Source organism: Caloenas nicobarica, chromosome 2, assembly GCF_036013445.1.
Source record: "Caloenas nicobarica isolate bCalNic1 chromosome 2, bCalNic1.hap1, whole genome shotgun sequence".
NCBI classification, from domain to species: domain Eukaryota; kingdom Metazoa; phylum Chordata; class Aves; order Columbiformes; family Columbidae; genus Caloenas; species Caloenas nicobarica.
In genome coordinates, this window is record NC_088246.1 from 23,488,316 (window position 1) to 23,513,480 (window position 25,165).

General features: G+C 38.8%; 1 protein-coding gene across 1 annotated transcript in view; it reads left to right on the forward strand.

The window, feature by feature from the left end:
• Window positions 1–576: 576 nt before the first annotated feature.
• RUNDC3B (RUN domain containing 3B) overlaps window positions 577–25,165 on the forward strand; it is a 55,310-nt gene continuing 30,721 nt past the window's right edge. Inside the window, exons 1-5 of the mRNA XM_065628717.1 lie at window positions 577–901; window positions 7,702–7,817; window positions 16,083–16,216; window positions 19,926–20,011; window positions 23,596–23,685. Coding sequence (XP_065484789.1) covers window positions 798–901; window positions 7,702–7,817; window positions 16,083–16,216; window positions 19,926–20,011; window positions 23,596–23,685 — 530 coding nt within the window. The 5' untranslated portion in view covers window positions 577–797. The remainder of the gene's footprint in view (window positions 902–7,701; window positions 7,818–16,082; window positions 16,217–19,925; window positions 20,012–23,595; window positions 23,686–25,165) is intronic.

Genomic DNA, 25,165 nt, shown 5'->3' on the forward strand with positions numbered 1-25,165 from the left:
CATCCGCCTGTTCCCACAACTATGACCTCTAAACCTTACATATGCTGTAAAGCTGCGCCTAATGCTTCAGAGCAGCTTTAACTCTAAGCCTAGCACCACCGCAGCAGCCTACAGCGAGGTCACATCCTAGACGGCAACTGCTAAGAGAGAGAACCGGTACCAAAAGAAGCCCACAATTTCACAGATGCTTTGAGTTACACGACTTGCTCGAGGGTCCTGAACCGCACAAACACGTACTAACTGATAGGACACGAGGGCGAATAAGGAGAACGGAGCACTTGGCAAAAAGGAGAGCGCAGAAAACGTCCAGCAAACGCCCTGCCCTCCTCCGCACCTAGTGGAGCGCTCCCCAGGCGGGAAGGGCGCGACGCCCCCGTCCCGCTGCCTGAGGTACCGGCGCCCCGCCCGTCTCGCGGCCGCTTACCGTTAGCTGCGCGCGTGCCTCTGAAGCGCCGGCCCTTGGCGGCGCCGGCGCCGCGCCCCTCCCGCGCGCTGATTGGCTGGCGGCGCCGGCGCTCTGCGGCGCTGATTCCGCGGCGCTGTGGCTGCCCGGCTGCCGGTACCAGCGCGGGGGGGCCGAGCCGCCCCCGCCGCGGGGATCTCGGCGCTTCCTCGCCCGACCTGCCGCCCGCCTCGGGGCGCTCCTCCCGCGCGGGCCGGGCGGCGGGAGGAGGAGCGGGGAGGGCACGGGGGCCTCCTCCTTCGCGTGCGGCGGCGGGCGCAGCATCCTCGAGCCTGGGAGGCCGGGAACAAAGGCTCCGCGCCGGCCCCGGCGGCTCCACCTGCGCCCAGCGGAGATGGCGTCCCTCGGCTTAGGGGGGCTCAACGTCTCCGCCCGCAGGAAGAGCGTCCCCTCTCGCAACGCCGCGGTGGAAAGGCGGAACTTGATCACGGTCTGCAGGTGAGCCCCCGGGCCCTGCCCTGCCCGAGGGGACCGTGCCTCTCGCTCTCCCGCCGCTCCGGCCGCGGGCAGCCCTGCCCGAGGGGACCGACCGCGCCGCCAACCCCGCCCCGCGCAGGTGACTCGCGGCGGCCGCTCGGGGGCGGGAGCGCGGGCGGCATCCCCGCCGAGGCCGGGGGTCGCCCTGCCGGGGGTCGCCCTGCCGGGGGTGGGGGCCGGCGGTGCCGGCCCCGGGGACACGGAGTGGCGGGAGCGGGCAGCGTCCTCCGTCCTGACTCAGCTTCTTCGGCAGCGTTTTCCCCAGGGGTGTTCGTCCGGGGGCCGAGGGGCAGGGGCACAACCTGAGTGGTGTTTTTGAGAGGGGAGAGGTTTGTTTTCGGCCCCTTGATTGTGCTCCCGGGCGCAAGGCGTGTGCCGGAGCCGGGCAGGGCAGCCTAAACTCTCTGCAATATTGAACTGAGGTTTTCATCATATATACAAACAGAAGGGTGTAGCGTCGATTTCTCTTAAATTGAAGCGGTATGGCCGCTTCTAAAATTTAGACTTAATATATACTGGATGTGAAACGAAAGCGGAGACTGTTCTTCCAGGCTGCTGTGGAATCGCTACCCGTGTGCTCTTGCTAACGCGCTGGTGCCGCAAGAGCAGCCCCGAGGAGGCTGCGTTCCGGGGATATTTTTATCTCCAAAATCTAGATCAGGAGATCCGCAGTATAGGCTACATCCAGTGTATACAATTTTTTTTTTTTTAGTATCTTACTGCTGAGCCTGTATAAGCTTAATACTACTTCCTGTGGCTTTCTGTGTAAGCGGTTCCACTGCTGTCGTTGTTGAATTCATGCAGCATTTCCAAGTGTGCAGTACTGACCCATTACATCATGGCAAACTTTTAAATACGTGAACATGCTGGCAGCAATGACTCCGTTAGTTTGGTTCTTTCAGTTGCTCAATTTTTAAGTTAGCAAACTAATTTGAATATTATCTAGAGAAGGTCTTCAACAGATTCATGTAAGTTATGTCATTTTAATTCTCACAAAGTTTAATAATCTACCAGGACAACTATTAGATAATTTTGTACCCTCACTATTTAATACTGCAGCAGTATTTTTAAAAACAGTTTAGGACCCCATATTCTTCCTTTGCTTTTATTGTACGTTGTTAATGTGTTCTACAAAGTGTAACTGTATCATCTGCCTACTGAAAGGAATTTGCCTCAATATTCCTTCAAGTCCTAGTGTCTGGGTTTCAGAGCAGCAGGGATACTATTCTGTCTTTTCCCAGGCTTTTATGCTTACTTCCGCTCTTAACCTGTGAAAAAGATGCGCAACCATAACATTGAAAAAGGTTTTCATCAAACTTGCTGAAGCAAATCAAATAGAAGAAGCAGAAGTTTTCAGTTTCACTGTTGTTATGGATACAAATATTGCCAGTCTGCAGGCTTGGGAAAACACCAGTTTTATCAATTAATGGCATAATTGTGCAGGACATAAACAGTTCTTGTTAAAAGAGTATCCTGTATTCTATAGAGCTTGCTATTTTTTTCTGTCTCCACATTTGAGAGGAACTCTTCTGTATTCTGTGCTGGTATGTTTTCTTTTTTGTTTTGTTTATTTCATGTCCTTGTCCTGCAGTTGAAGTGATGTTGTAACATATTAAAACATGCTTAGAAATTTCAGAGAAGTCAATCAAATACATATGAAACAAAGAGCTACTGCAGAAACTACATGAAGTGGGCGTATTTTAATTATTTTGAGTAGAACAATTTGATTTTACTGTATCTGCACAAAACCTAAAGTTCCTAGTTTGTGAGTGCATCTTAAAATTTGGAAAGGATGATGAAGAGAAAGGATTTGCGTTATTATAATGTGCAAATATTTATTTATATTTTCATTCTACTGCCAGTGTAAATGTTTAAAATATTTCTGTGCTTTACAGTAGTTATTCTGCATTTTCAATTACTGTCAAGTGTTATTTGTTTGGAATAGCCAAATTAGTATCAAAACTAGTAAGATACTAGTCCTTTCCAATCAAAATCTTAAAAGAATGCAAAATATTTCTGGTAAAATTAGCTCAAATAAATTCATTTGATTAAATGTGGATGATATGGCTTGCTACCCAGTGAAGGTGGGAGATCACAAGGAAGATATTCTTCTGAATTACTATCTGTTAACAGTCTCTGATAATTTAATGAACTATTTTTGTCAAACCTTCAATTTAGAAGATTTTTACTTAATAGTCAAACTAGGGTTTGGGTTTTTAGTCTTTTCTTACAGTGATGATATCCAACTCCTTATGCAGATGCGGATAGTTTTTTCTGTTTACAGCTTTGGAAGGAGCAGTTTGTTTCCAGTAAAATGTTGAGTGGCACTGTAGCCATGGGAAGTAACATAGTTACTAAAGTTTCATAAACCAATTGTATGTGAAAATACATGGTTATGTTTGTCTAACTGCACAGCTGTGATTTAAATTGCAATAATTTTTAGGATTTTTTTTTTTTGCTTGAATAAGTAATATGTGTTCTAAGCTCTGTCTCTCTCCCCACCTTTTTCCCCTAAAGCCTGATGTCTTCCATTTTCCAACAAGTGGTGCTGGGATATTGAGGTTGTTCTAGGTTGTTCACCTTGTTTTAATCTAGTCTTTCCTAAGATTCACAGACCAAAGATACAGAACCACCAAAAAAACTAGAGACAGGCCTTGGAAGTGAGAGTCATAGCTTAAATACAGAATGTTTACACAAAATTAAACAACTGTCAGGAAATGTATCAGAGCTTTTGCAATAACATTGACCCTTAGCTGAAGTGTCTGGTTTTGTGCCCAAGCTGTGTTCTCTAGCATAAGGGATATTGGTTTATAATCTTGGGGATTGTTCTATATTAATAGACTACATTCTTTAAAATGGCATTTTAATGACATTTCCCAAATTGCAAGCTAAATAAATTTGACAGAATCCTTCCATTCATTTGAAATCTGAGAGAAGGAGAATCTGATAATGAAAAGTGACATTCCCATAGCAGTCAAATTTTCTGCTTATTTACTACTTGATTAGAGACTTGTTGCCATTTTGGAAATAAGCCTGTAGACCTGAGGTATATTCACAAAAGGTTTGGCTTTGGTGTGGAGTTATTCAAGAAGTTTTGGAGACCTTCTTGTGCATCTTGCAAAATAGTAGAAGGACGTACTTCAAAAGATTGCTATGAATCTTTCTTATTACAGAATATTTCTTTCTTACATAATTCAGAAAGTCTTTTTAAGGCTGGAGAATGCTACTGTTTCTACATCTTTTCTTGGCTCAAGCAAGACTAGATTCATGACAGAGAAGAATATGTCAGAGTCTGAAAACATCAGAGTTCAGAAGGGTTGTTTAGAAACACTAATATTGGAATCTCTGCAATGACAGTTACTGTATGAAGAAAACCAACCAAAACCAAACAAAAAAAAGTGAGAGAGAGACACACACACACACACACACACACACACACACAGAGAAAGCCAGCCCTATTGTTGCAGTGACACAATGGGAAATGATTGGATAAAAGACTGTATTGGGGTTTTTTTGTTTTTGTTTGGGTTTTTTTGTTTGGTTGGTTTGGTGGTGGTGGTGTTGTTTTGGCTTTGTTTTGTTTTTGTTTTCTGGTTTTTTAAGAGTCTTGAAGCAAAAGGTATTGGAACTACATTACTCCTCTGCTTCTATAGTCCACCAAAAAGCTCATCTTGGAAAATTTTAAGTTTGTTTTGAAGCCACTCTTTTCTCATGGCCTTTTGTTACAATTTCTCTGTTAACCTCAGATGCGTAGCTGGACTGCGGCTCTGGAGTGCAGTGCTGCCATAGCAGCCCAGTGGAGAGATGAAGTTGGGAACAACAAATGGAAACAAGAAAGCTGCTTTAACTCTACCCACCTGGACACTTTTTCTTCATAACTCTTGTGTACTTTAGACTTAACCTTTTCTTTCTGACTTTCAGTCCCCAAGTGGTTCCATATATCTGCACAAGAACATGGGCTTTCTTTTCTGGGGGGCTGTACACTGGAAACAACATTTTGCTTACTCAATGCTTGCTTACACTGTAACTTTTTTCAAAGGCATCACTTCTACATACCTTAAATCCCTTTTCCAATCTGTGCAGTAAGCATGGTGAAGTGTGAATATCTAACATGCAAAATGTGTTTGTGACTTCTAAGTTACATTTAGAGATATGTTTGCCTCTCTGTAGTACTGGAGGAAAAAAAGAAAGAAAAAAATCAACACAGAAGTATTTGCCTAAGAATTTTTTTAACTTTCAAAAAAAAAAAAAGTTCTGGTCAAATTTTGCCTGGTAGAACTGTTATGTTTTTGGTGGAAATAAAGTGTACCTACACTCCCTGTCAATTCTCCTAAAAGCCATGGCTTTTAAATAGCTTTTAAATTTGACATAGCTATGAAGGTTGTTTAGGTTTTTGGTGACAGTCTAGAGAGAGGGAAATTAATATTTCTATGGAGAGTAGGGTGGCAGTAATATGAGTACTTAAAAAGATCACCATTAATGATGATGAGCTGTTAGACCTTAAGGATTTTTAAATTGTTTTCTCCTTAAAAAACAGATATTTTTTCTTCAATTGAATTGCAGAATGCTTTAAAATAAAAAAACCCAACCAAACAAAAACAACAAAAAAACCCTCAAAACCAACTTATCTGTGATTTTTAGAAGTGTATGTGAATTGCTCTTAAGTGTTTTTTTTTCTTGAATATATCTCTATTTCTGAATAAGTATCCCATACGATGTTAACCAGTGAACTTTGAAGTAGGACACTGAATAGAGGAAAAGTAGGCATAGCTACATATTATACTCTGCTTTGTTTTGCAGTTTATGGATGATCCTGTCACAATTGTGTCTCTGAGTTTTAAGATTATATTCCTATATATAGTCCAGTACATTACACTGCCTAACTCACTGTCTCTCTTGTCTCTGTACCCATGATATGCTGCACCTTCTCTTTTTCAGACCTGCACCATGTGGGAGGAGTCTTCTTGTTACAGTTAATACTGACTTAGTCATGGCACTGCTATATGCATTTGTTTTTCAAAATTAAGAATTTTTTTTAATAGATAATTTCACAGCTCTGGTATATGTTTGAGGGAACAATCATTACTGCCATTAGTCAATAGCAATCATACTGACTAGGTAGGAATTGACTGGTGGGCATGCATGTCTCTCACTCAAAATTGGTTAAAAATGTGGAGGAGTTCAAAACTGAGTCATAACTTGGCACTGCAGAAGCAGCTTCCTCCCCCACCCTTCTCACTCCTAATTCCTGTCCTGCCAAAAACACAATAGAAGCCTGCAGGAAAAGTAGGATGGAAAGTCTTTATTCAGAAGTTTACTTAGTATAACATAATTGAGTTGAAACTCTTAAAATACATATATTTCAGTTCAGTTTGAGCATAGTTAGTTCCATTTAGTAAATGAGTATCAGGAGGCTGTGTTTACTGACTCCTGTAAGGATGTAGTTAAATTACTTTTACAGTGCAGAGCATTTGAAAATAGTACTGCTGGTTTGAGTCGTCTCACCCTGCCCATGCCTATATAGTATGCTGCTTCTGCAGCTGTGCTGTAGAGCTGTTTGTGTTGAGATGCTGTGAAGCGTATTTATTAAAAATGTATTCATATTAAAAAGTCACTTCACCCCTCCTCTCAAATGCTGAAAATCTAGATCCAGTTCATAGTGAGCCCACTGAGGGAGCAGAGTGCTCATTTGTGAGGTCTGGGATGAGCAGACAGAGCAAGAACTTCCTAAGCTGGTACTGTTGAAGTTTGGATGTTGTGAAAACTATTGCCTCAGGCTCTAGTATGGCTCCATTAATACAAATAAGGATTTGGGGGGAAAAAAAAAAAGCCTAAAAATAAATGTTTCTTTCAATGTTGTGGACATATGAAACTTGCCTTGAGACTGAAAACTGAAGAACAAAGAACAAAAAGGAAAAGAAGAATGGATTATGATTAAAATGGCACAGGCAAGAGAAAAATCTATTTTTCTCTTGTTTCTTGAGGTCTAAAGTATCTTCTGAGTAAGAATGAAATTGTGTCAGTGCAGGCATAACTAAACACAGCTAACTGGCTAATTGACTAGTTACATCTTGTCCGCTTTTTACAGTGGCATAATTCTGCCTTTCCAGTTTCAAATGTTAGATCATTTAAATTGATAGATTTTCTAGCCTAATAATGAAGTAATATGGTGCTGAATAGGGATTATTGCTATTCGCAGGGAAATCAGCCTGTCCAAATTAATGCACGAGGTTCACAGTGCATAACATTCATTGTTTTATAATATGTATGGATTATTCTTGCATTAGGATGAAATTACAGTGTTCTTGTAATAGGATAAAGTTTATGCTTCTGATTCTTGGGCATGGATTTTGAGAATAAAAGGAGCATTGATGAAATATCAAGCAAAAATCATGACCTTTAGGTTTACAAAGAGAAATTGATGTGGGATGCTTTTGAGTGCTTGTTTTTCTACAGCTTTATTAGAATAGTTTAGAGAAGATGAAAATAATTATAAAATAATTAGCTCACTTCTGCATAGAAAGTGTGGGGATTTTTGTTTTCTTTTTGTTTTAAGGCTTTATGTGTAAGAGCAACAATGATGATTGTAATTCCAGGCTATTTCTTGATGTGGTATGTGTTTGTGTTGCTCTGACTGAACTTGAAATCATCAAGGTGGTTTTCTGATTCTTAACTCTTTTGGTTTATACAAACTACTGTCCTGCTAGAGAGGACCAATAGCTGTCCATATAATTTATGACTGTCCTGTACTTTTGCTCTAGGTTTTCAGTCAAGACTCTGATTGACCGTTCATGTTTTGAGACTATAGATGATACTTCCCCTGAATTCAATAATTTTGCAGCCATTCTGGAACAGATTCTAAGTCATCGACTGAAAGGTACGTTAATTAACTTCCTTACCGGTGATGTTTTTCTGTGAGAATTTGTTTAAATGAAACCAGCGTACATATGTAGATACTCCTCGATGCTGAATGAAAGTGTTGGCTTTCCTCATGTGTCTGTCCCTTCACTGTTGCCTTCCCGATTTTTTGCATTACTATGGAAAAGTGAAGGAAAGGGTTTTTGTGAAACACGTTTCCAATGTTCTTGTTGGAAGCCTTCTTGGCTGATAATTAAGCAAGTGGATGTTGCCATGGTGCTGAGCTCTGTCTGCTTTTCTGCTTTATGATAAGGCTGTGTCCTAAGAGTCTGAGTCTGAAAGACAATTGTAGCATTTTCTGCTTTAACAGAAGCTATAGAAAGCATTATCTGTGGTGCTGCTCCCTTTTCTTTCTCCCTTCCCTGCTTTCGTTGCCTTCTTTTCCAGACACTGTGTTTAGATGCTTTAATTCCTGTCCTGTTTCTCCCCCAGTGAAGCTCATTTTTGCTACTGGAATGCAGTGGATCTGGATTACATTGCTTTTGAGAAAAGTCAGTTGTGTATCTTCCTCTTGTATCAGAGTCAAATGTTCTAATTCAAGAAAATGTCTGTTTGTGATTTCTGATTGTTCTAGAGGAAGCTGCTTTGCTAAAAGAACAGAACATGCCTTAACAGTAACAGTCACTAGAAAAAGACTTTGGAAGCTTCTTCTCATTTCTCAGTTCTGTGTACAGTTTCTGAAATTATTTTAGGATTATGAAGAACATCATAATCATCTAAATATAGATGTGTAATATGACAATCTACTCCTTTTCATACTTTTACTTTTTAGTATTCATAACTAAGCTTTGTGAACAATATTGTGTGTAGGATGACATTTCAGTAGCACAATTACTACCTGCTGTCATTCTGTCAGAGAAGGAAAAAAAAATCACACAATGGGGTAGGAACATAGTGTTTGTCACATTGTGATAAAGAATATTGGAATGATTACGGGTACTTAGCAACTTGGCACTGCAGGGAAATTGCCCTGTTTTCTACTTCTCCCCCAGCTTCACTGATGTTTAAGCAAAAATCATTATGAATATTATTATTTTTTTTTCCCAATGTTCTTTTACTTCAGTCTACTATTCAGGACAGGCAGTACAGAGAAGAAGCCTTGACAGGTTGGCATATGGGTTACAGGCAAATGGAATTTGCAAGTAGAAAAAATATTTCAAATAAGAGATAGAGAAAATAAAAAAGGTGAATTGTTGTTTCAGTCTTCCCCTTGTAATTACCATTATGATTTTCTAATTTTGCAGAGTTAAGTGAAAATACAAAAAAAGGCAGCAACTTGTGCATTGTATTGCAAATGGAGAATATTTTGATAAGCTAGGTGACTGCGATTAATTGTTTTATTCTTTAAAAACTTGAAAGGGAAATCGAGATAAGAAGTGTGCCATTATAATTCAAATTTCAAGAGGGTATATATTATACAACACAAGGCTTGAAAGAAATTGCATTTTGTTGATGGAAATGATTAATATATTCTGAATGCATGCTTCCTGTCAGTAGGAGCACACTAAAAGCAGACTGGTGATTGCAGTGGGTTGTGTAAAACATTTTAAAGCAGGCAGAACATACATGATCTGTTTGTCTCTGTTAAGATAAATGGCTTCATTGCATTAAAGTTGTCAGGGTAACCCCATGGCAGTGTAGTTAAACAGATGTTCCAGATTTGAGAGTTTGAGTATATAGACCTTTACTTTCTTAAGGCTATGGCAAATAACAATTCTTAATCTTTAACTTCCTTCAGAAGTACTGGGTGAGGAAGGAAAAAAAATTAAAAGTGTTTAATTTTAATTGTAAAGGACTAAGTTTACTTTCATTAGAATACTTTTACTGGCAACTGTCTTTTCTGACACTAAGTATAACATACTTTTAAGGAGCAAAGCATAGTCTTGGTGGAATATAGTGACTGTTGCTATTTATTGGTTTCATGTTCGGATAGGATCCAGACAAAACAAAATGGGAGGAAGGATAGCCATTTTAAGGGGAAAAGATGTTCTACTGCAGGGATTAGAATTCTATGCTTTTCCTGAAAACATTGCAATTAAGTATTCTGGAATAATAGTTCTCCAGTCCTCATCCTCCTGGCTATTCTGCTAAAAATGCCAATTATAGCAATATGAGCACCATTTTTAAACTGATTTTTGATAGGTGACTGATCGGATGTTGCCAGCTCTGAATAGCAAGAGGGTCATGAAACAACATTCATAGTGGTTTGAGTGGTTTTGTTTGTTTGCTTTTTCTTTTCAGAATTATTGAAGAATTATTTTGGAAAGCATCTGTCTCAGGTGGCTCACAACATTTTCCTGTTAGGCACTGAAAACTCCCATGACATTTCTTAAATTCAGTGCCATTTGCAACAGAAGTTTATTTCCATACACTCCCCCACCCTCCCGTCCTCCTGCTTTGCTTGCCTTTCCCTGATAATTGGCCATGGTTCTCACTGGATGCTGTGGTGAGCCATACCAGGAAATCAGACAGGCAGAAAACTAATGACTTTCCCTGTGAATGCGCTTCTTTTAACCCAGCTGCTCATTTTCTTAAGAGTGGTTTAGATGTGGGTGTTTGTTTAGTGATAAAATGAGGTCAGCATAAACATATCAGCTCATAGAGCAGAGAGCTGTGAATGCTGCTTGAATGCAGGTACCTGTTCATGTGCTGCAGAAGACTTACCACATATGGCACCAAAATGGTTCCAAAAAAGGCAACATAATATGCCATGGCCAAAAGGCCACATCTGTGCTACTTTACAGTTACACGTACAGCAATGACTTCTGTAATTTTTGCGTGTCATGGTTTATTGTGAATGTACTTGTCATAGAATCATTTTGGTTGGAAGAGATCCTTAAAGTCATTGAGTCCAACCATAACCTAACTCTAGCAGTAAACCATGTCCCTAGGAACCTCATCTATGTGTCTTTTAAATACCTCCAGGGATGGTGACTCCACCACTTCTCTGGGCAGCCTGTTCCACTGCTTTACAACTCTTTCTTCATAGAATTTTTTCCTAATATCCAATCTAAACCTCCCCTGGTGCAACTTGAGGCCATTTCCTCTTGTCCTATCACTTCCTACTTGGGAGAAGAGACCAACACCCTCCATGCTACAACCTCCTTTCACGTAGTTGTAGACAGCGATAAGGTCTCCCCTCAGCCTCCTTTTCTTTGGGATAAACAGCCCCAGTTCTGTCAACCACTTCTCATCAGACTTGTGCTCCAGACCCCTCACCAGCTTCATCACCCTTCTCTGCACTCTCTCCAGCACCTCAATGTCTGTCTTGAAGTGAGGGGCCCAAAACTGAACACAGGGTTCAAGTTGGGGCCTCACCAGTGCCAACTACAGGGGGACAATCACTTCTCTAGTCCTGCTGGCCATACTCTTCCTGGTACAAGCCAGGAAGCTGTTGGCCTTTTTGGCCACCTGGGCACACTGCTGGCTCATATTCAGACGGCTGTCAATCAACACCCCCAGATCCCTCTCTGCCAGGCAGCTTTCCAGCCACTCTTCTCCGAGCCTGTAGCGCTGCCTGAGGTTGTTGTGACCCAAGTGCAGGACCCGGCACTTGGCCTTGTTAAACCTCATATAATTGGCCTCAGCCCATCGATCCAGCCGGTCCAGATCCCTCTGTATGGCCGTCCTACCCTCCAGCAGATCAACACTCCCATCCAATTTGGTGTTGTCTGCAAACTTACTGAGGGCACACTCGATCACCTCATTCAGATCATGTATATGCTTATTTACATTTACCATCATAATGACACAATATAGTATGCTGCATGCTATGCTATTCTGACACTTTCACAACTGTGTGCATTTTTTCTTGTACATGGAAGCTGCTTGTCTCTATTGGATCTGTTATTCCTAATTTTTAGTGACTGGAGTTAGTTTGCTTGCTTTTTTTCGTTTGGTAAGCTTACTATTGAGTAGTAAGCTTATAGGGCGATCAGTGCTGCTTGAGTGGAAAGATAAATATAATAATTACCTTCTTTTTCTCATTCTATGAAATGTTCTAGTTTCATGCATCATCAATAGTCTGGTGGTAGTAATGGTAAATGGCTGTACTAGTGATGTCACTGGTAAACATTCAGTTTTTGCATTTCTTCATAGTAATGTGAAATATTAAATAATTCATTTCTGAAGCAGTGAAAGACTTTTCTTACATCTGCAGTGTACTCTTTATCCTTTCCCATATGTTTTTTATTTTATTTCTTTTTAGGAGGGAAAAAAGCAATTACTACTACCTGCTATTTCATTGGAGTCTCTTTTTAAGCAATGAATATTAATATAATTTTTATTAATCAAAATCCCCTGAATTCTAATTAGTCAGGCATAAACAGTGGTTACAAAAGGAAAGGGTATGAATTATGTCTGCAGAAGACAATTTGCGCTTGTAGGTCTAAGTCACAGTTGAGGAGCCAGGGTTCTTTGGGTGAGTAAGATGCAGCTTGTAATGCGACTCTTCTTGAGAGAAACAAGGCTGCTGGATAAAATAGTCAAGGTAATGGAGATAAAATGGGGGTGGAAAAGGTAGGTTAAGGAAATAAGAGCTGAAGGCACTGCTGCCATGAAAAAGTCTAAGCATATAGCTTAGTACAATAATGCTATTAGCAGAACAGCTTTTATTACTAGATTTAATATTTATACACACATAGTGACCCTGTTACTGGTTTTGGCTAAAGAGAAATAGTAGGGCTCTTGCGTAATTCATGGTTTAGCTCATTCTCCTTTCTCCTGTATGGAGAAAAATATTAAATGAATTTATAATTATCTTGAAGGACTGGATTTATGAACTACTATAAATTTTTAATTTTTAATGATATATTCTGTAGGTCCAAAATAAAAGTGTAGGTATCACAGAAATTCCTTAAAGGACTAGCATGCCAGTTTATTACCAACAAGTTGTATTAAAACTTTTTTTTTTGCAGGATAGAGAAATTTGCTGAAAACTACATAATACAGGGAAGTCTGGTGAAAACCTCCTTGTACCTTAGAGCATCTTTGTTAATACTACTTTGCAACTATGGAACTTTGTAGATATGAAATTGGACTGTGAGTAAGAATCAAACTGTTTAATGTCTTATTTGTGACAAATTCCTTAGGCATGAAAAAAGATCTGCAACAGTTAGTGTTGCGAATCTTTGTATGTAGTTGTCAGACTGGAGCAGAAATGGGTTGATACAAATAGATTTGTAGCAGTATTCAAAAATGTGATGAAATAAAAAAAATTCACAATATTGCTCTGCTATTTGCTTTGCAGTTCTGTCAAGAGGAATTAAATAACTTGAACAATGTTTAATATTAAACATGCAGCTTCCATGCTTAGCTAACAATTTTGTTTGGCTGACAAAAGCAGTATAGCTGTCAGCTTCTGTGTCTTCTGATGACAAATAAACTTCATGGCAAGGACCACATACTCTTTGTCCTTTGGACCTCTCAGGAAACTTACTCTTTCCATAAGAAGTACTTTGACAGAATATAAGTTGTATACTAAAATTAGCTTCCAAGCTTATTAGGACCCTTTAACATTTAGATATGATTTTAGAATCATAGAACAGCCCAGGTTGGAAGGAACCTCAAAAGATCATCTGGTTCAACCATTTGTGGGAAAGGGAGCCTAGATGAGATTATCCAGCACACTGTCCAATCACATCTTGAAAACCTCCAGCGATGGGGACTCTACCATATCGCTGGGGAGATTGTTCCAGTGAATTATTGTTCTTACTGTAAAAAAAATTATTTCTTATGTTCAAATGAAACCCCTCCCAGTGCATCTCGTACCTGTTGCCCATTGTCTTCTCCATATGGCTTCTTGTGAAGAGTTGTAGCCACCCTTTAAGTACTGGAATACTGTGATGAGTTCCCCTCTGAGCTTTTTCTCCCATAGGGAGAAGAGATCTAACACCTTCAGTCTTTCCTTGTGGGACAGGTTCTTCAGCCCTTTGAACATCTTTGTGGCCTTCCTTTGGACCCTCTCCAATCTGTCAGTGTTCTTCTTGAATTGTGAGGACCAGAACTGGACACAGTACTCCAGGCGCAGTCTGATGAGCGCTGAGTAGTGGGAGCTATTTCATTCCTCATTCTTGAGTCTTCTCATGGCTGTGTACATTGAATGCATTGAGGGGCCAAATAGACTTTCATATGCTGAAAGCTTTTAAAATTTTAGAGATTATACAGCTTAATATCTCATTTACTAGTTCTTAAAATACATTCTCACTATTCTTAGACAGTCTTTTCCAATATTTTTCTGTCAATAGAATGATTAAAGAAGTTTTTCTTCAAATGCCATTATATTATAGAATGTGGGCAAGGTTTAAAGTTGTAGGGAGAGAATAATGATATCTAGAAGTCCTTGGTTCACAAAAGGTCCTGACCCAGCTGTGAGTTTCAAGTGAAGGCCAATTCCTACTAAAGTCTGAAACCCATCATACCCTCTCACAGAGCTGACTGCGAGATGAGAGCCCACTGTTATGTCAGAGTATATTGTCATTACGGCCAGCTTGCTTTGTAAGGAAACTGTCCATTTTTTTGCAGGATATATTCTGTCCTTAAGACAGTTTGAAAAAGCCACAAAAGTTATTGTATGATATGCTTGCCTTTGTTAGTTGTCACTGGCATTGCTGACACAAAGTCATCTTCACACTTAAGTTGTACTCAGTTTTGCAAGCAAAATCCCCAGGGCAGAAATATTTCTGATATGGTAAAGAATATAAAAAACATCTGTAGTTTTTCATGTTGTTAAGTGCCATTGAATTTTTGTTGCTGTCTGCTACGCTTGACATTTCAACAAAAACAGTTTGTAAGAGTGCTTACCTCGTGGAAATTCTTTTCTTTTAGTCGTAGAGCTGAAAAGACCTCAATCTACAGTAACTGAAGCACCTTGGGATTTTGTTTTTCCTTTGGCATATTGAGTGGTATATATTAATTCTTCCTTTTTTTTCTTTTTTCTTTTTTTTTTTAATAAGTCTTATCAAGCTTTGAATTTAATAAATAAACCCATGTGGCAAAGTAAGCAGACGTACCATAAAGTCAAGTTACATGCACCCTCTAGGGGAAAAAAAACAACCACCATTTGAATTTCTTAAGATCATAGGGGGACAGATCTTTGACACTGCTCTGGCTATGCTTGGAGCTAAGGTAAGTCATGTTAGATAAAAATATCCTTGTCATCCTATTCTGGCGTTTTTGTTTTCAGTATGTATTATTTGCAGTATAAGTCTAATATATTCTTCCTTGAAATCTGAGCTTTCTAACAGCAAAAGACTTAGAAGTCTTTCTGATAAATTAGTAAAGCTTCAGAAGTACAACTCAAGGCTTGAAATAAGATAAAGTTAGCTTAAAAATAAGATCTCATCTTATACGGAGAAAAGGGTTTGCAGGTACGTAATAATGGTGGTCTCCAGAGGGCAATGTTCATCTTACTTTTTGCATACCTTTTCGCAGTTGTATGCTATTCCGTCTGAACTGTTGCATCTGTGATGAAATTTACTTTGTGTGAAGTGGTTGCAAGTAGTGTGCAATTCTGCCTTTCATTTTCTAACTGTGATACATTGCAAGTGGGGGGAAAAATATGAAGGATTTTGGTTAAAGCTCCAGAAGAGATATTGATTTGCTCAATTCATTTGGTCAGCTCCCACAGGCGTGTTCTGGGTGTGCTGAAAATAAATTGTGACTGCAAAACTTTATCATGCATCAATTTCTCCTTCACTTAAAGCACATTTTGAAGAATTCCAATCTGCTCCTAAAATAAAGATAACACTACCACAACAAACAGTGGTCTTTATATATATAACAATTTTTTTTTTAAAGAACAAAACTCTCTTTACTTGACTGTATTAGTGAAACATGCAGTACTACCTAAAAATAAATAACAGAAATATTTCTTGGATCGTATTTTATGTCACAACAGTGTATGCTCTATTATGATTTAAGAGTCCTGTGAAGAACTCTTGAGTATATAGAATACTAACAAGGGAAAAAAACCCAACAACAACAAAATACACAAATGTACACAAAAGCCCCAAACTTCTCTTTGTGCATCAGTTTCAAATCAGAGTGACCTGGATAATGCCAGTTTTTCTACACCTGTAAGCCAGTTTTCAGAAGGATTTTTATGGACTTGGTAGTAAAAAATCTTGCCAGTGCAAGCAACCTATAGGCAATGTGTTTATGTTTATCCCAAATAAGCAGAGAGGGAGGTTCATAAATCTTTACATATCTTGTATTTTGATTTAAGGTCAGATCACCTGGTTCGGCTATGAAAGTCCTCGTAGTTTCTGGGACTACATTCGAGTAGCTTGTCGAAAAGTATCTCACAATTGCATCTGCAGTATTGAGAACATGGAGAATGTCGGTTCTTCTAGAGCTAAGGTAGGGAAGAGAAAGGTCAAATTTACTTTTTTTTTTAAATTACATTATTCTGTGTAAAATATAGCTGACATTTCTGTATCTAGAAGAAAAACATATTACTAAGCTTGCCCTGTAAAATGTTTCATTGTTTGAAATAATTATTTTTATATGTACCTAGTAAATATTTACTTTTATAAATCCCACTGTTAAATCTGAGTGTGTTTCCTTTTAAGTTTATGTTCATTCGGTAGAATAAATCTCTAATTCTCTGTTCAGTGAGTATGTTTTATTAATATAATGAAGTGATTGCCTTCACATTTTCAAACTTGCATAATTTTTTGAAAATGCAGTATGTCGAGGGAAATTAAGTTCATGAGGGCATGCCTAACAAATATTATTCTAAAATTGTAATAGTGTGAGGTTTTTTCCTAAGTATCATTTTATTTTGCAAATAATTTATGCAGTAATATAAAAAGTGTGATCGACTCTTGAGTTTGGTGTGATTGCACAAGAAGCCTTTAAAAGATTTATTTGCTAATAAACATGCATAATTTAAAAGGATCAATATAGAAATGACATCACAATTTCTGATTGTAGGTACAATAGAAATATTAAGGAAGTGACAATTTACTGTGTTTATATGCATATCAACTGAATAAGCTTTAAACTGACCTGTCATTAAATCTCAATAGTGTGAGATAGTGTAGATCAACATCTTTTAAAAAAAGAAAAAAACAAACAAAAAACCCCAAGTGTTGGACAGAGATTATGAGTTCTTTTTACCAGATTGGAGTGTTTTTCAATAGCTTACATTTCTGTATAAAGCAGCCATGATTGATGACTAAGAACCTTCTGACTTGAAAGTATAAGTAGTATAAAAAGATGCACAAATTAATGTGCAGTTGTTTGAACAAGTATCCAAACTGTGTTCTATGGCTATTTTAAACATCTTGTAGTCCCAGTTTTTTATTATACTCAAGATTATTCACAGTTGGTATCTTTGGTGAGGTGGAAATATTTAGTTTGTAATATACAAAAACTTCAGAGCTTTATTTTTCACGGGCATGATGTGGTTAGTACAATTTAAATGACAGGTATTTACAGAACCAGTTTTCTTCAACAAAGGATGATGCTTAGATCAAGCAGCAGTAGATCTTTGAGCAGCCTTTCAGATGATCCATGGTATTGCATAGTATTGCAGAACAGCCACTGTTGTTCCTTTCCTCATGTGTACAGACTCAGTTTTAAATTTTTCATAGTAAACATATCTGTAATTTGCTTGAAAGCTTTGAAACACTTGAAATTCTATGACAAACAGCTATTGATTGGTTTTCCTATCCAGAATATCACATGCGCTTCCTAGCACTCAATGTACTGGAGTAGTAGACTGATAATTTAAGTGATGCAGCTTTTCTTCTTGCTTATGTTGAGATCTAGACATTCAGATAATTTGGTATTTCCAAATACTTTCTGGAGAAACTCATGTTCTGGAATCTGATGGTTGTAGTGCTTCTATTCAAGATTTATTTTAAAGGTATTTCAGAATTCCAGTATTTTAATAGACATGAATATTTAAATTCAGTTGTTGATAAGATGCAAAGCTATTTTATGAAATACTCTTAGAAAAAAGTTAAAATTTTCTTTTACTCTGTTTACTATTTCGCATGGAGTTCTTCACAAAAAAGCTAATTTATGCAGCAAGTGTGGAGAACGCTATTGAATTTTTTAAAGTGCATGTGGGAATATTTTGGATGTCCGTATCTGAAAAGGTTGGAGGCATGGCGACACAAATACCTTTGGTGTGCATCATCAAATCATAGAATGTCTTGAGTTGGAAGGGACCCACAAAGATTATCGAGTCTAACTCCTGTCCCTGCATATGGCAACCCCACAGTTCACACCGTGTGTCTGAGGTTGTCCAGTCTCTTCTTGAACACTGTCAGGCTTGGAGCTGTGACACCTCCCTGGGGAGCCTGTTCCAGTGCTCCACCACCCTCTGGATGAAGAACCTTTTCCTAATGTCCAACCTAAATCTCCCCTGGCCCATCTTCCTGCCATTCCCTTGGGTTCTGCTGTTGGTCGCCAAAGAGAAGAGTTCAGCACCTGCCCTTCCTCCTCCCCTTCTGAGGAAGCTGAAGACCACAATGAGGTCTCCCCTCAGTCTCCTCTTCTCCAGGCTGAACAAACCCAGTGACCTTAGCCCCTCCTCATATGGCTAACCCTTCAAACCCTTTACCAACCTTGTAGCCCTCTTCTGGACACTCTCTAGTAGCTTAATACCTTTTTTATCCTGTGGCACCCAGAACTGCACACAGTGCTCCAGGTGAGGCCACACCAGTGCAGAGCAGAGTGGGACAATCACCTCCCTCGCCCGGCTGGCGATGCTGTGCTTGATGCACCCAGGACACGGTTGCACCTCTTGGCTGCCAGGGCACTGTTGGCTCATGTTCAACTTGCCGTCAACCACAACCCCCAGATCCTTCTCTGCGGAGCTGCTCTCCAGCATCTCGTCCCCCAGTCTGTATGTACAGCCAGGGTTGCTGTGTCACAGGTGCAAAACCTGGCACTTTTCCTTGTTGAACTTCATGTGGTTGGTGATTGCCCAGTTCTCCAATTTGTCCAGATCCCTCTGCAGGGCCTCTCTCCCCTTGAGAGTGTTGACAGCTCCCCCCACTTCTGCATCAGCAAACTTACTAAGTATTCCCTCAAGTCCTGAGTCTAAGTCATTTATAAAGACATTGAAGAGTGCTGGCCCTAAGATGGATCCCTGCGGAACCCCGCTAGTGACTGGTCGCCAGCCCAACATAGCCCCCTTTACTAGAACCCTTTGAACCTGGCCCGTCAGCCAGTTGCTCACCCACTGCACTGTGTGTTTATCCAGCTGTATGCATCAGTTTTACTGGTGGCCCAAAAGGGTGTCTGCTTCAGCCTGAAGCTCTTAGTAAGGGATTGCCAGTGGTAGTTAGCCCTGCTTTCACTGGAGCTGCATGGGCTTTAGTCGTTAGCTAAGCAGCATCATAACTGCAATGTAAAGGCATCTATCCAGCCTTTTAGTTTTAGTGCACTCTTGGTTAAAGTATTTTCTATGTGGTTGGTGTTTATGAAGTGAATTTTCTTGTTATTTACCATCTGCCTATCTTATTGTAAATTTAGTTTGATCTAGGTCTATATAAATTAAAAGTAGGACTATAATATACTACAGGTGGTTTTGGTAGAATGTCTGTAGTGATATTCAGCTAGATGTCAATAAGCACCAAATATATTAAGCAAAACAACATCTTACTAGTTATATAACTAATTGTAAGTTTATATGGGTTACAAGAAATGTTCCTGGTGTTCTCAAACTGACAGTCATAACTATGGCAGCCATTTAAAATGTCTCTTTCTTGTAGATTACAGTCCTGTGCACTAGACCTGTAAACACAGTGCAACATACATTCCTAAAAGTTATTTTTGAAACTATTGCTGTTGTTTATAGAACTGTTTGAATGAAGTTTTGGTTTTTTCCTTTCAAATTTTGGAGAACTTTGATTCACAATAAGGTTTATTTGTAAGAATGTATTTTCTGTTTTCCTTGTTACTATAAGTACATTTTAGCAAAATTTTCTGTTTAGTGATAATTTTGTTAACCAGTTCATTTCACTCAGGTAAATCAACTGTATTTGTTGCGAGACGAAAAATTGTTTTGCTCTGTAATACTTAAATATTTAGTATCTATTTCTTCTTGCAGGGTCGAGCCTGGATCAGAGTAGCACTTATGGAAAAGCATTTGTCTGAATATATTTCCACAGCTCTGAGAGACTTCAAAACAACCAGGTCTCTAAGACTTTTATTTTTGCAGTATTTTAGCAAACGTTGCTTAAATGAGGGACTTGCATTTGGAAGTGAATGTTCCACTTGATTTGTAAAGGAAAATCACTAGTAAAAGAGCTGTAACCTAGTAAAAGACATCTGGAGGCCGTATCAATTGATTGGATTTTAGCACAGGTAAAACCACAAAATTGAAAATCCCTTTGTGATGTTCAAATTGTGGAAGTAGGTCTGGAATTCTTGAAAGGTCAAAAGAGAAGAAAACATCTCTAAAGAAGGAACTAATTCTGAAATTGTAGCTTGATAAGGATAAAAGATGTAATGTTCCTTTCAAAACTAGGAATGGTTGACAGAAAGCCCTAGAGACTCAGTAAAAAATAATTTTTATAGGAACTTTTCTTGATGAAAGGAAGAGAATTGTAGGAACCTTTTGAGAAATATAGAACAGAGTTAGTGATCAGGCATAGCTTGGATTCTTGATGTAATATGAAAAATGCGTAACAGATTTTTCTTGTACCTTCTAATGGTAAAAGCTGTTACGGACGAAAATACGCTTTGTAGTAGAAAATACTCTGGCACTTTTGGACTGGTTCTAGATAATGTGATTACTATTTAATGCTCTGGCCTGTAACAAGTGTGTCTTGTAGATTTATGATGAAGTCATCTAAATATGAGTGAGTCTGTAATGTTGTGGTACCTTATGTTGAACTCAAAGTTTTAGACATACTGAATGGACTGTTTAAACAATAAGAATTTTTTCTGTAAGGACTTGTGTTCATTTAGAATATTATTTGTTTGTAATACTATTTTTCCACAGATCTCCGTATATTTTGCCCATATTAAGGTGACTTTGAAACACAATTATGTAAACATCCCATTTTATTGAACTTTCCAGACCTGTTGTTTTTACATTTTACCCAGATTTGCTTGCATTTACAGTAGAGAAGTTCAAAACCAAAGATTTCTGGAAAAGATTTACTCATGTTACCTCAAACTTAAAAGTCACTTGGAGTTTTGAGGGGGAGATGAGGAGGAAAAAGGAGGGTCACAAACTATGTAGTGAAGTAGTACGTTCTTTGTCCCTGTTTGGTAGTGTTTGTTTGCTAGTGGATAACAGTAGTATTTTATTAGAATTTTCAAATTCATGTATTTGAATATGTTTGTGTTTAATGTATTTGAATGTTCTTTCAGCGGTATAGATTTTGGAAGCAACCTCTCTTGCATTCCAAACATACTAAGTGCAAAGTTTATTTTGAAGTAATATTTTAAATACATCTAATGGAAATAAAAGTTACAGTTTCAGATCTTGGTAGTGCAGATTTCAAATCAACTAGTAATTATGTACACATTATCTTTTCCCATTTTTGGATGCCTAATAAGTGGCCTGACTTTTTTGGTGATGTTTTGCACCATTTATTTAGCATTTTAAATTATGTATTGAGCTATATGTATATTTAATAATTATTTATATACATTCTAAATATCATATGTTACACATGTGTGTATGTAGAATATGAGATTCATTTATTGTACTGCTAGCCCTTTTAACCTTTGCTGTTGTATTTAGGTGCCTGATCTTAGGGCAAGTCCTTTAATAAAGCAGCACATTATTAGTGCTGGATCTGCATGTTAAGCTTGGAAAGGGCTTTGATTAAGCACGGGCACGCAATCATTTTTCTAACAAATTGGTCAGCACAGACTCTTACGTGAAAGTAGTCTGTTCTGTTGTGAGATGTCAACAGCACAGCACTGAAAGTAGATCTATGAGTTTTCCAAGGGAGTGTTGTTTTGGCTGGATTACTGTAGCTGATTTGAGAAATACGGTACTGTCTGGCTAACATCTGCATCTCACTGTTACAAGTATGCCCTGTCTTTTTTTTGTCTGATTACTTCCTAGGCCTGATTTTCACAAGATAAACTGAACACAGTACAGATGGGTACCTGGCAGTGCTTTACAAATTCCAGTGAAATGCTTTGTCATCAGCTTGTGCTGGGAGCATTGCTGTCAGTTCACAAGTAAGAGTAACTGTACTCAATCAGACTGTAAAGTCCATCCAGCTCAGTATTGTGTCTCCAGCAGTGGCCAGTTTGGCCTCCTGGTGCCCTTCTTGAATCAGAGTATAGAGAGGGGAGTCTGTACATCGTAGTCTCAGTGTCAGGACTATGATCTCTGTCTTCCCAGAGGAAGTCTTCCAGATTTCTTGCCTCTATTGAGAACATGCAAGCCTTTGGACAACATGTTTCCTTACAGCTAATTGATGTCTGTTATGAAACTGCAAAAGTGGGACTTCTGACAGTGTGCATGATAACACAATTCAGTCTTTGCAGCTGTGCCCCAAAATGTGTGTTTTCTGGATGTTTGCCATGCAGCCAATTTGAGCTCTCACTGAGCTGTCCCAATGCTTTCATGTAATTCTTAAAACAGATGGAACTTCTGGTAGGGCAGTGTTGCTGGTGTTCGCCTGAAAGGTGGGTTGCATTAAATAAGCTGGCACCTTTTTGCATCATACATTGCTAGAAGGTGTAGGTGGACTGTGCATCTTGGTTTCTGGTAAGTGACCTTGCAACCTTGCCTCTGATACTGAACAGCTTTTGGTTTCCTCCTTTCCACATGTAACACTCAGGTGAATTCTGGTGACCTTTCTGCCTCTGCTGCTGCCAAGACTAACACAGAAATTAATGTTGTGTGCTACTTTGCTGAACAGATCAAATGCCTTTTTTACAAGGCCATGCGTGTAAATGGTGGGTCCTGTTTGCCTGCCCTGTGTATGGAATGTTTCTGTCTAGAAGTAGCTTCTGTGGTAGCTGAGAGGAGAAAATTAGAACAAATGGGAGAGAATGGGGAGGTGGTGAGGGAATACAGATTTAAAAATTGTTGCTTTATTGGTCACTGTTCTCAAGCAGCCTTCACATGTCTGCACATACCAGAGTATGTGAAGTGTATTTTGAGACCAAGCCATGGAGTTTTAAAATTTGGTCAGTAGGTCTTTTACAATAAAAAATGGTACTAAGAAAACACACCTCCTTCAAATAATGAAAATTTAAAATCTCAGAATAAGTGGATGCAGCATGTATCTTCCCAGCATGCAGTATTTTAAGAAAAAGTATGCTACCTGAAAAATAGCTGTTTTGTGGAAATATTTTTAAAAAATTGTCAACTACGAAGAATGAAGAGTAAGTGTTGAACTTCAAAAGAGCCTGCAAATACAATTGTGAGAGAGAACTTTTTTTCATACAGTGGAATAGTGGTTTGATTTTTTTTATGTGCGTGACGCCAGTTCTTCCTTTCAGTAGTAAAATATTTCTTGGTTATTTTCTTTGCATTTTGTCCATCCCATTTTACTATTTCTTAGGGCTAGTATTGTATCTTCCTTTTGCTTCTAAATTTTTATATGCTCTAGGATTGTGGTGTTTTGTGCTGTGCAGTCTATTGGTTTGCTTGATTTGAAATGAAATATGAATGCCCCTGGGGTTCACATGAATTGCTTTTATTTAAACTGGATTTCTTCAGTTTGCTGTTAACTATGGAAAACATTGTTATTATTTGAGAGAAAATGGTATTAACTGAACTAATTTCTTTTTTATTGAAGGAGATTTTATGAGGATGGAGCAATTGTTCTTGGTGAAGAAGCAAATATGCTTGCTGGTATGCTGTTGGGACTCAATGCAATTGATTTCAGGTATTTTATATGCATACATCCTAACAAAGTGCTCAGAGAAGGTATAAATTGATGCATTATGGGAAAACATTGTTAGATTCCCTTGATAGTTTGAGAGAGAAATCTCAAATGACTCTTCTAGATCAGAACAATGTTATGCCTTAGTTTATATAGCTGCATGATTACATGGTCCTTCTTTCAGATATCAAAAATCCTAAAAGCAACCACAAGTATAATTACAGAAGATGTATCAAACCCATTAAAGCTTACAGACAACTGGATCTTTTGAAGTTATTTTTAAACTGTAAGGAAAACTGTCTGATTAAGTACATGATGATGCCCTGGTACTCAATGACAGCATTGTAACTGCATATGTAGAAAGCGTAGGTATCTTTAGCACTTCTAAATTTTGAAAGCTTAACCCACAAATGACCATTTAATATTAATTTGTATTATAATTAACTGCAGCTGACCTGCGAAGTGTCATCAGATTACATGAATTTACCTTTACAATCTCTAGCTAGACTTTTGTCTGCTTTGTTATATGATTAATTCCGTGTTTTGGGGTAATGAAAGTGTAAGCACGCCATAGATAATATAAAAAACATCTTGGCATGTGTATGTATATATACATATGTAAACATCAGCAAGGTATAAAGACTACAGTGTCAATGAAAAGATGAAGCCTGGCTGGTCTAAGGTCCTGTTAATATGTGGCTGTTCGGACCCACTTAGCCTCATACAGGGCCCCTGGGGAAGGGTTTTGTATACAGCATAGGAAAAAGGACAATGATAGTGCTTTTCTCCAGTCTCCTGGCAGTACACTGTTAATATTTACTCTCTGGCAGCATTAGTGCTTGTCACAAACCAGTTAGGAGATAAACTGCCAGAAAAAAGCACATAGTCTCACCAGATGACCTAAGTGATTGACTGTTGCCAAAAGGCCTTTGGAGATTTACTCCTGTTTATGTACCCTTATACCAGTTTGGGGGCTTGTTGGACCCTCTGTGAGCCAACTTAACTTGTTAAAGAGTGAAAAAACCATACCCAGTAAGAAGACAGGATAGTTCTTTTGTTGGTAGCATCCTATTAGTGGCATAGATGATGTGACCATAAGGCTTAGAGAAGGAATAAAAAGGATTGAGTAATGTCTTTTCTTTCTGGTGGCGGTGAGCATTTAGTTCAGCTGCCTATGGGACTGCAACTGGATGCTAAAGGGGAAAAAAAACTAGATTCAGGACTTTATGGCTGAACTAGCTCATTATGGAGTCAGATAAGTGCCAATACTACCATAAGGAGGGGAAACGAATGTGGGGAGGAAGAGGTTGAAAACGCAGGATAGTAAAAGAATTGCCAGCATTTAGCCATTAAATTGGCTTAAACTGCATCCTCAACGTATGTTCTAGGGGAACAGGAGTGTGCTGCAGGATGATAAAAGAGCTAGTCTTGTGTACAGAAAATGAAAATCTTAACAGATTTTATTAGTTTAAGCTTTACCTAT